Genomic DNA, 12,255 nt, shown 5'->3' with positions numbered 1-12,255 from the left:
GATTCGTTCGCCCACCACCATCGCGAAGTTATTTTTGACCAGCAGTTAAGCTTAATAGCCAATATTCTCAACACAAACATATAACATAGAAACGATTGAGACATTGAGTATGCTCCGGTGTATGGGGTGAATTTTTAATTCAGAAAAGTGAGTGGAGCAGGCACTTATGTTGGTAACAACAAGATATGAAGTGAGTAGAAAAGTGCCAGAAGACAATAGAGAATAAAAAATTTTTGTGGCGGTGGTGGGGTTTGAACCTGCGACCTTATTGGTACGACAACTCCGCCTGGCAAGTGAGAGCGTGGCTCTACCGTGTGAGCTATCCACGAACACAAAAATATTCGTATCAAACCCAAGTCATTTCTAGATCCCTCTCTCACCCACTTCTGAGACCGCCGATTCGTTCGCCCACCACCATCGCGAAGTTATTTTTGACCAGCAGTTAAGCTTAATAGCCAATATTCTCAACACAAACATATAACATAGAAACGATTGAGACATTGTGTATGCTCCGGTGTATGGGGTGAATTTTTAATTCAGAAAAGTGAGTGGAGCAGGCACTTATGTTGGTAACAACAAGATATGAAGTGAGTAGAAAAGTGCCAGAAGACAATAGAGAATAAAAATCATCATTACTACTACTACTACAACCACCACCACAACATTATCATCACTACCACTACTACTACTACAACCACCACCACATCATCCTCATTACCGCTTCAACTACCATCACTACCACCACCACATCATCATCACCACCATTTCTACTACAACCACCAACACCACATCATCCTCACTTCCACCAGTACTACAATCTCAACCATGAGAATTTGGCGCTTTACTTCATTTGAAATAAGGAAACATTGGGGTTGTATTTGGCAATGTGCTTATGTATCATAATATAATTCTAATGAGTTATCAATTTAGAACTATACAATATGTAAACACAATGCCAAATACCATTCCAATTCCTTTTTCTTGTGTGCAGAGATTCCTCTTTCGGCATTGAAATTCTTACGAGTGGTGTCTGAAATTCCATCTGAACCAAATTTAAAGTTGGTGTCTCTGCAAATGTATAGTTAAGGTTTTGGGAGATGATATTCTTTTTCTTTTAAATCATCTCTGTTATGCATTGTATTATTTTTGTTTTACATATTTTGAGTGTGTTCCTCTTAGCAGGGACCTGTGCTTGTGTCAGGATGAGGCATTTAGGTGATCTCAAACTAAGTACATTGATAGTGTGCTCTTGGAATCTACATCTGTAACCTATTTGAGCTAATCTCCCTTTGTCTTCCTTTTTCTTTGCTACTTTAATTGTAATTCTAGAACTTTTTACTATCCCGTTTTCCTCCTTTTTAGTGGCGCTGATATGACATATATATGTGTTGCAAGCGCCTTAAATTACGTAATATGAATCGTTCATATTTGTAGCTAAAACAATTTATTGTACCTACATGCTACAAAGAAATCATGGCCCTGAAATAATCTAAATGTGTTGCAAGTACTGTAAAACTCTTTAAAAACAAATCAAAAACAAAGAAATCAAATAAAAATTATGGAATTCAAGAATTGTACTGTTGAATGCTACAGGCACATAATGTCATATTGTTGCTTACACTTATAAAGTTTAACTTGGTGTTAATGGTAACCATCCTCTTCTAATTTTAGCACAGAGGACATATGGTATTTCGGAAAACAATACAGTTATTGGGGAGTGAAGTGGCCGAGTGGTTAAGGCATTGCACTGTGGCCGGAAGGTCCCAGGTTTGAGCCCCGCTTCAGGCACTTTGTTTTTTTTTCCTTGAGCAAGATTATTAACCCCAAATTTGCTCACTTTGGACAACATGGGTGATTCTTGTTGACATCAGACATCTTGTTTGATGAAATATCTATATTCCTTCATGGAATGCCTAGGCGACGATATCTTATGGTGTCTTGGCAGAAGGGTATAATTTTTATTTTTTTTAAAATATTTTTTATTGTTAAATTAAAAAAAAGAAAAATGGCTGGCAATAGTTTTTTGGGTTTTTTTTTCAATGGGAAGAATATAGATGAATGAATTTAATGATGTAATCTATTTAAATTTTTAAAAAATATAATTGAGCAAAAAATACATATTTTTCCATAAGACCAAATGTATTGCAAAAGGACTCAAAGACAAAAATTGCATCTATTACTACAGTCAGCGAATATGATTATCATAGTATACATGTTTTTGTTTTTTGTGTACTAAAAGATGCCCGACGTATCTTTCCAAATTTGTGGCTCCTTTTTTATCTTTGATCACAATAGTTGACATGTAGCATACAAAGCACGCCTCACAGATTTCAGGTCAAAAGCAACACAGCTGGTTTTGTTATTAAAGACTAGATTCCTTTAATTTCATTGACAATTCTCTGGCAGCAAGGGAGTTTGTTTTCTTTCCAGTTCTTGAGCGTTGCATGCTGTGCTGCAAGATATTAATAATGTAAATTTAGAGATTGTACATAATTTTAAAATGTAACCATGTTACTTAAAATGATTCAGGCATCTAAAACGACCAAATATGTTGTACTCAAGATTATGTAACTAAAACGCATGTTAAAGAATATTTATATATTGCATTGGATGCTACACTGTTGTTCATTCTAAACAGGAAAAGGAAAAAGTTTCACATGTTCTGACACCAAAGAATGTCTCGATACACTGACCTGTGTGTCGTTACAATGTAATTGTCTGGAGACACAATACTCCGAAGGGAATTCATGCAAAGCAAGTAAGTTGACTTCATAAATCCTATGTAAACTGTTGTGATGCAATTATTACATTATTTCAGTTCATTGATATATACAAATAGAATATAAATAATATTCATTGATATAACTGTTGTTCCAGCAAAAAATCAAAATTATGTGTATGTATGTGTGTGTGTTGTTGTTGTTTTATGTGATACATGAATTAGAAAACTGAATACTTAGAGATAATTCTTATTAACCAGGTTTTGCATATATGCTATGTATACTGAGATCAATTTAAACTGACCAGTGATTAACATCGCATAACTTTGTCACTGTTATTAACAGTGTTGATTATATTGATATAATTCAAACACATTAGAAATTCCCTGCATTTTACCCGAATTTGAGTAAGATATATACATGTTTACCCAGAAGGAACGTGGTTGAAAAACATTTAAATTTTCACAAAGTACTAAAGTAAGCACACATAAACAAAGTTGAAAAATACAAAACAGTGGACAAGAATAAGCCGTGAAACTGGCTACAGTAAAAAATATAACTGAATTTTTCATTGTTTACGGGTTAAAGCAATGTGACAGTAAAAATAGCAATTAATCTTGTAAAGTGTCTTTCATTAATGGTTATGCTCCATGTTGCCTCTCTGCATTCACAAAAAAAAAAGAATGCATTGAGTGTGTCTGTGTTTCAATTCTCTTTTTGGCGATTGCCATTTATTCTTCTTTAAACACTCATTGAAGCTCCAAACTGTTTAGATATCATTCTGATTGCTAACTCAGTGACATAACTCATCCCAAATGTGTAGGATAGGTCTGGGTGGGGTTCCTGACCAGGGATATACTTATTGTGTCTTCTATCCCCCTATATTTGTTTTCTAAACTTGCTTTCTGTCTTTATCTTGGAATGAGATTACTTGGTTTTGTCCTGACCCTGGCTGAGAGGGAAACAGTCAAATGTATAGTTAGTTTTGGGAGATGGTATTTTTTTTCCTTGTAAATTATCTCTCTGTTTTGCACTGTATTATGTTTGTTTACATATTATTTATGATTTGTAAACATTTCAGTGTATCCCTCTAGGTGGGGACCTGTGCTTGTGTCTGGATGAGACTTTTAGGAGTTCTCAAACTATGTACTTTGATAGTGTGCTCTTGGAATCTACATCTGTTTTTCACATGCAAATAAAATAGGATCCAAATCGCAATTTCTACAACATGTTTTATTTTTTGTTGGCAAATTTATAAAAATCAAAGCTGAAAACAACCTACGAAATTGACAGGCCTGTCATTTCTTTCACAACAATTTGATTTTATTGACTACCCCGCCCATGAATATTTGGCCGTTGTCGGTATTTGTCGGGTCGAATCTTACAGAGTTACGTCGTTATAAATTTTTGTTTGCGTGTTTGAAAAGAATTTGTTTATATGTTGCAGCTTTTACAATGTAAACATACTTATAAAGAAAACAGAAGTTTTTAAAAAACTTTTGTATACGTGTCAGTATCATGCAAAAGAAAATTTAGCAATTTATCTCATTTGGCATTTTTTAAGACTTATTTGGCATTCTTTACAATAAACGGTCTTGGCTACCATACTTTTAACCCCCACAATGGCGAGACGGACTGTCTTTTAAATCATGGAATGAGCTTTGAGATGTTTTTTTTTTGTTTTTAAAATATATATATATATATTGCAATATCCACTAAACATGCTCAAAGTGCTTTACAAAGGGGTCCCTTGCCAGCAGCAACAATAAACATCTATTAGGACTGGACATTTAGGACAGATTACAATTTATTCGGACAGACACAACGTTGTTAACGGACAGGTACTCATTTTACACATGAGAACAGTGAGAGAATGTGAGTAAAGAGCCTTCTCCAAGGACTCAACTATGCGCCGAGAGAGGCCCGAGCCCAGGATCCACTAGACCACATAGCCACACTATGGATCTATTTATGTATATAAGTAATATATCGCTGCTTGTTATATGAGACCTGACCAATTAGTGTTATATAAAGCCATGTGATTCGGTATTCAATGAAACTCAAATCACATTGCTGATACTACTTTACTAGTAAAAAAGTAAAATTCTATAGGAGGTTGGAGTCCAATCGAACTCCGAAGAGATATGGTTAATCTTTTGTGAACGATTCAGGACATAATTTATGTTATCGTTGTTGACTTCAGTGGTTTTGTTCCCCAGCATCCTGTATAAATGACAAAGTGTATGATAAATCTTGCTTAACTGAGCCTTCATTTAGACAAGTTCATTCATACATACAGACATGGAATACGTACACAATTTATCTTCTTCCATGAATCAGGCTATAATTATGAGCGAGAACATTTTGTATTTTATTGAAGTGATTTGACTTGGGTCATTTTCCTTTTAATTACCTCAGCTCAAGCATATTGCAAAGTAACCTATGAAAGCTGATATTTTCAAAGGTTCCCTTTATTATCATGGCTGATCAGTATAGCAGCAAATGCAGCTGTCACTGTTGGTAAATTGGCGATTCCTCTATTTCTGCAAGGTATTCATGACTTTCTCGCCAATATTCTCTAATAAGTTGCCAGTATTATCCCAATGTCCGATCCTGTAGGATAAAATATGAAAATGGAAAGGCTTTGAATGGAAAGAGCACAGTACTGTTTCCATCCGTAGACTTTCCATTTTCACCTTTTTGTTTGTATTTTTACGATCCCGTGGTTCAGGCAGCCCCCATCATTCTATACGTATCCTGTTGGTTCCGAAGGCTGAGCGTCTCTCTATAGAATGGATCAAATTTACTAGCTGCGCTCCGTTGTGAACCAGCAACAAAATTGAATTTTAACTCAAAACAATGACACATTTTTTAACAAGATGAATATAGATAAATTCTTGAATTAAGAACATGCAAATTTTGTTATTCTCATTATGTATTTAGACATATTTGAAGTTGATTTTCTGCCACTCGTTTGGTAGGACACAAGGCCATCCTGACGTGATGAGCTAAAAACGTAGACGAGATAGAATGTTCCGTGTTTTTAAAAATTTGAATATTTCTTGCCGTGGTTGGATCGATGTCTCAATTATCTAAGACCTGATAACCGTTTGTGAAAGGGTACCATATCAATGGTTGTTGTTCTTGTGGTGATGTTGGTGATTGTTTTTGCTATGGCGATGTGAGGTCATGGAAATTTAGTTGTTACATGACACTGGAAATATTTGACGATAGACTTATTAACTCATCAACTGGGGGGAGGGTAGAGAAACAAAATTGATTACACCAAGGAGAAAAAGAAGAGGAGAGGAATATGAAGAGTAGAATAAGGATATAGAAGAAGAATAAGGAGGAGGCGGAGGAATAGAAGAATGATGAATAAATTAAAGTGCATATATGCATGTTTGTGTGTCTGCTATTACTATGTATATTAACCTGAAAAACAAAAGAAAGCGTAGTAAAAGGAGGAAAGAGGAGGAGGAGGAGGAAGAAAAGCAGCAGCAGTAGGAAGATGAGAAAGAGGAGGGCGAGAAAATTAGTAGTAGTAGTAGTAGTAGTAATAGTAGTAGTAGTAGTAGTGGTGATAGTAGTAGTAGTAGTAGTAATAGTAGTAGTAGTAGTAGTAGTAGTAGTAGTAGTAGTAATAGTAGTAGTAGTAGTAGTATAGTAGTAGTAGTAGTAGTAGTAATTAGTAGTAGTAGTAGTAGTAATAGTAGTAGTAGTAGTAGTAGTAGTAGTAGTAGTAGTAGTAGGAATAGTAGTAGTAGTAGTGGTAGTAGTAGTGGTAGTAGTATTAGTAGTAGTAGTAGTAGTAGTAGTAGTAGTAGTAGTAGTAGTAGTAGTAGTAGTAGTAGTAGTAGTAGTAGTAGTAGTAGTAGTAGTAGTAATAGTAGTAGTAGTAGTACAAGGAGGAGGAGGAGGAGATTGTGGTGGTGGATGTGGAGGTGATGGAAGTGGAGGAGGAGAGAGAGTAGCAGGGGGAAGAATTAGAAGAATCAAATGTTGGTGGAGATTGAGAAGGAGGAGAAGAAATTGCAGCTCCATTGCGAGGAGGAGGAGGAGGATTACAATGGAGAGAAGAAAAAGTGGGAGAGGGTAAAGAACAATAGATAGAAGGAAGATAAAGATGTAAGGAGGTGTAACGCAACAACAACAACAACAGCAGCAGGAGGAGGAGGAGGAAAAGGGGAGAGAGAGAGAGAGGAGAAAATTTTACTATATTAAGAAAGAAAGAGAGAGAGAAGGGGGTGAAGGAGAGAAAGGGAGAAAAAAGAATGAGAGAGTGTGTGAGTGTGTGTTGAGAGAGAGAGAGAGAGAGAGAGAGATAAGGGTATATGTGTGTGTGTGGGGGGGGGGGGATGAGGAAGGAGTAGAGAGAAATATGAGAGAGTGGAAGTAAGAGAGAGAGAGAGAGAGAGAGAGATGAGGATGGAGTAGAGAGAAAAAAGTATGAGAGTATGTGAGTGTGTGCTGAGAGAGAGAGAGAATTTTCCTCCCACGATGCTAACGATTCAACAGACACAAGCATAGTGAGAGAGTGATGAATGAATATGTACAATGCACACTCCAAAGAGGCGTGTTGGTTATGTGATAAAGGGCGAAAAGATTGCTTACATTAACATTGACCCATTCTTCTTCTTTTCTTCTTCTTTTTTTGGGGCCTACCTCATTACCATAGGCCTGCACAGTAAATTTTGGTATGCCGTCATTTTTAGGGTGAGCTGGAAATGTTAGCTGAATAGCATTTAATTTCACTATACACCTTTAGTAAGCTTAATTTAAGATGAATGTTCGAGATATTGATGGGTTCGGTTAAATAACTGATACTGTAAGTACGAATAGACACTCCGAAAATTTAACATTGCCTTTACGGAACAATGTTGACACCCAAACCTATTTTTAAAATGAATAGATAGATTATTATTACATGGGAGTATCAAGAGAGATTTTAAATTGTCATCATTTTTTTTTTGAGGATGAGATTATTATTACTTAAAAGTATCAAAAGAGGTTAAAAATGACGTCATCATTTTATGTTGCAGATGGGCTAGAATAGTCTAGAATCAATAATACTCGCAAGAAAGCAAACGGTCAAATTAAGCACTGAGTATTGTGACCTAGCAGATTGTCTTAGTATTAATTTGAGTCAACGGGTGATAGAATTATCCTGAAATTAGTAAACGTTTGCAACTTACTCTTATATCAGTCTGTAAAAAATAGTTTTATTTTAGATTTGCTTGTGCTCAATGATAAAAATTTAAAACATTGGCAGTATGTAACAATGTTGTTAAAGAATGGATTTTGAGCTAGTTTGCTCTCCTTTGTAGCTTTGATGGGGGTTCTTATTGTTTTCTAAAATATAAAATTAATTCTTTAGTTTTATTAATGTTTAATTCAAGACAGTTATCACACCAAGACACAAATTTATTATTCCTCTTTTGTATTGACTTTTATCACGATGAGATATTAAGCCTTGTATAGTGATTTTGTTGGCAAGTTTTAATAAAGGGACACTGATATTTGAGTTGTGGCAATTGTTCGTGGAAAGAATGAACCACATGGGTGAGATTACTCGGGTTTATGTTATTATTTATGATTTCCCCCCTATTCCCGTCCATATATTTCGACTTAGATGTTTGCCAGCACATGAATGGAAAATGATGAAAGTTTCTGTGCTGTCGATGCTATTGGATCTTATTTATACTTAAAACCAATACATCTACTTATTTTGTATAACTTGTATAACTTGTCTGGTATTATTTACTTTTTGACAGAGAAGACTTTTGGTAACCCGTGTTCTAAAGACTATGAATGCCAGGATACATTGTCTTGTTTAAGTACCAAGTGTACCTGTAAGTCCAACGAGTACATTAAAGGAAATGGATGTGAAGAAAGTAAGTCTCCATAACAATCCAAATGTAAAGAAATAATTGCTCTTGATTCTTATATTATGTTATACATACATACACACACACACACACACACACACACACACACACAAATTTAAGGAGCTGAATTATATCAGTATTCTCACCTCTGATTCTTTTTATGTCTCAACATTGTTTCTGCACTTCCTGCATCACCAGAGCAGAATGAAATGTCGAAATGGTTTCCTATGAATACTGTTGGTTGTGTCCCATATGTTTATTTTGGCTTTTATGTTTATGTGCGTGTGTGTGTGTGTCTGTCTGTATATATATATACCGGTACCGACCAACATTCAGCTTATGCTCTCTTGAAATACAAATCAATTAACTTTTGAAACAATTATCAATTTTAGAGTATGAGAACGAGATTTTGGTTAAAGTAAATTACAGATATATATTTAAATATTCTCCACTTATATTCATCCGAGGTGATAATTATGAAATTTTCATTTCAAAATTTTCCACTACAATGAGACAAAAGTCATACATAGTATTGCAGACAGAAAAAAAATGAAAACAAAAATTGCAATTCTTAAAATGATTTTAAGAACTTAGTTGATAAAGAACTAAACAATCTCAGATTTGTACACAACTAACCTTCCCATTTCCAATAATATGAACTTCTTGTAACAGATTTGCCATTTGATATTGACAATGGGTTTCTGGATTTTTCATTAAAATTGAAGCCCTATATGTTGATAAATGATGTATGATATTATAAACAATTTGAAACACCTTTTTTTAGAATTTGCCATCATACTAATTCATATATTTTTTTAAAAACTAGTGGAGAACCTGTGGAGAACCTGTGGAGAAATAAAGATTATTACGAATGGCAGTCATCCATTATACTTCAACCTTATTACGGAAATTAACATAGGTTATAAATAAACAAATGAATAATCTTTTTAAAAAAATTAGATAAAAGTTTTTTTTTTTAATATAACAAAAAAAAAACCTAACAATAAAACGTAAATAAATACTGATAATAATGATAAAGTATTATCAAATATGATAATAATGAAAATACCAGTCTGTTTATTTTTTGTGTGTTTTTGTTTTTGGCACAATAAAACAAATAATTAAAAAGAAATTAATTCAAACCCAGTATCTTAAAGGCTGACAGCTTAACCACTACACCAAGATATTTAATTATGTCTTCCTAAAACATTATTTTACCTTTAATGCTACTTCTATTATGTAGTTTTAAATTTCGGTCAAACGTCATCAGCACTTGTGTTATAATTGTAGTTTTATCAACAAAGAAGTATGGATATCATAATATAACTTTTGTGACCCTATATTTTCGATGGTCTACATACACACCCTGTGTACTAACTACACAAAGACTACACACATCATCGATAATGAATGATATGGGGTGCAGCATAAAAATGACTCGTTAAGATGCACCAATGTAAAATTACTGGAGAAATCACATCATTTTCTGAGAAATAAAGGCTATTTACGAACGGGCACTCATCTATTTTAATACCCATACTACTGTATTCAGGAAATAAACTCATCGGCATTAATTGACAGTGGATGGGGTTGAGGTGTGTCTCAAATTCCACGTTTTAATTGGTCGCGTCATCATTTAAAATTTATTTTTATTACTTGGTAGTATCAAGAGAGATTTAAAATTACATCATCAATTTTTGTTGTGGATATGCTCGAATTACGTAGAATAAATTATACTTGCACTAAAAATCAAACGTCATTTACCTTGGATTGTGGACATGAGCTTTATATAAATTAATGGAGATAAAAAAATAAAGTGAGTAGATGTGACTCATATATAAGGGAACAACACAAAACAAACAACGTTTCGGCCCTTGGCCTTCGTCAGGAGACAGTAAACAAAAACACAAACAAATATGTAAATTTACAAAATATCACATTTTGTCAAGTGTGGAAATAAAGTTAATGTGAGGAAAGGGCGTCGAGTGTGGATGCAAGAAGTGGCGCGAGATAAGGAGAGAGATAGGGGGGGGGGGGGGGAGAGAGAGAGAGGGATTGGAGAGGATGTGTATATGTTTGTGTATTTGTGTCTGTGTGCGTATGTCTGTGTATGTGTATATATAGTAAAAGTAACTGCAAAAAGGTCTTTAAAATGGGGATGGGGGTGAGAGAGCGATTGATTGGGTGGTTAGTATATTATACCAAATATATATAAATGAACATAATGAGAGGAAGAGAGATAGGTAGATAGAAGGAGAGAGAGAGAGAGAGAGAGAGAGAGATGGATAGATAGATAGGTAGATAGATAGATAGATAGAGAGAGAGAGAGAGAAAGGGAGAGAGGATGTAAGTTTCCGTGAGTGGTCGGTCTAAGACTGGTAGAGGGAGTTAGTGTGTAGGTAGGTATGTATTAAGGTAGAGATGAAGGCGGAGGAAAAGGTAAGAAAGAATATTTGTAATTTTAACGTAATTTGGAGAGCCTTAATATCGGGACGGGGGGGGGGGGGATCTTTTTCTTAGAAGAAAATGAAAGAGGTGAGAAAGGGAAAGGAAGTAAATATGAAAATGAAACTTATCGAATGAATGATGATGGAATCGTATATCCGCAGGATTGGAGAAAGAAATAAACACAAATAGATTGGGCTTATGCAACCCGAATGAAGAAATTAAAACTGGTAGAGTTGGAATGGTCAAGCGGGGATGGGACGGTTAGAGGGAAAGGGCACTGAGTGCGATGGGCGAGTGAGCAAGTAATATGGGCGTCCAGGCGGGTCCTAGATTCTAGTGGTGGATGGAGAGATGGATAGAAGGATGGGGATGGGTGAATAGAGGAAGAAAGAGTGAATGAGTGAAAGGAGGGATATGAAGAGAGGAGTTGTAAGGTGGAGGATTTTAAGAGTGCATAGGAGAGGGTGACTCAGACTAGCAGTGGTTGACTATAGATTAAAATAAATAAATAAATAGATACACAAATAAATAAATAAATAAATAGATAAATGAATAATGATAATACTGATGGTGATAATGAAAAACCGGTAATAATAACTTATATTGATTAAAAGGTCATTATTGCTGTGACCACCTTGAATAATACTCTTTTTTGATAATGATCCTAATATTAGTAATAATAATAATAATAATAATAATAATAATAATAATAATAATAATAATAATAATAATATAATAATAATAATAATAATAATAATAATAATAATAGAATAATAATAAAACTAATAATAGTAATAGAAATAATAATAGGAATAATAAGCAATAATAATAATGATGAATATGATAATAATAATGATAACGATCATAATAATAATAATAATAATAATAATAATAATAATAATATATAATAATAATAATAAATAATAATAATAATAATAATAATAATAATAATAATAATAATAATAAATAATAATATAATAATAATAATAATATAATAATAATAATAATAATAATAATAATAATAATAATAATAATAATAATAATAATAATAATAATGCACTCTATGTGAATTGCTTGGTTGTATAAGACCGGGGATGGGCGGATCGTGGGCGGAACTAGATGAGATGTTGGCATCATAGGGTCAAAAGTCAACTCCATAATATGATTGAGGAAAGATGTTTATGGATGCTGGGATATTG

The 12,255-nt window shown here is 34.0% G+C and overlaps 1 protein-coding gene across 1 annotated transcript in view; it reads left to right on the top strand.

The window, feature by feature from the left end:
* Positions 1-12,255, top strand: part of LOC144967706 (uncharacterized) — a gene marked incomplete in the record, with an annotated part of 192,257 nt that overhangs the window by 40,818 nt on the left and 139,184 nt on the right. The window contains 2 exon segments of the mRNA XM_078905248.1: positions 2,639-2,758; positions 8,495-8,614. Of these exon segments, the coding sequence (XP_078761374.1) occupies positions 2,639-2,758; positions 8,495-8,614 (240 nt within the window).

Source organism: Berghia stephanieae, chromosome 3 (assembly GCF_034508935.2).
Source record: "Berghia stephanieae isolate SIO BIC M18660-M18661 chromosome 3, UCSD_Bste_1.3, whole genome shotgun sequence".
Classification (NCBI taxonomy): Eukaryota; Metazoa; Mollusca; class Gastropoda; order Nudibranchia; family Aeolidiidae; genus Berghia; species Berghia stephanieae.
The sequence above is the reverse complement of the archived record's forward strand: the minus strand, read 5'-3'. Positions and strand labels throughout refer to the sequence as shown.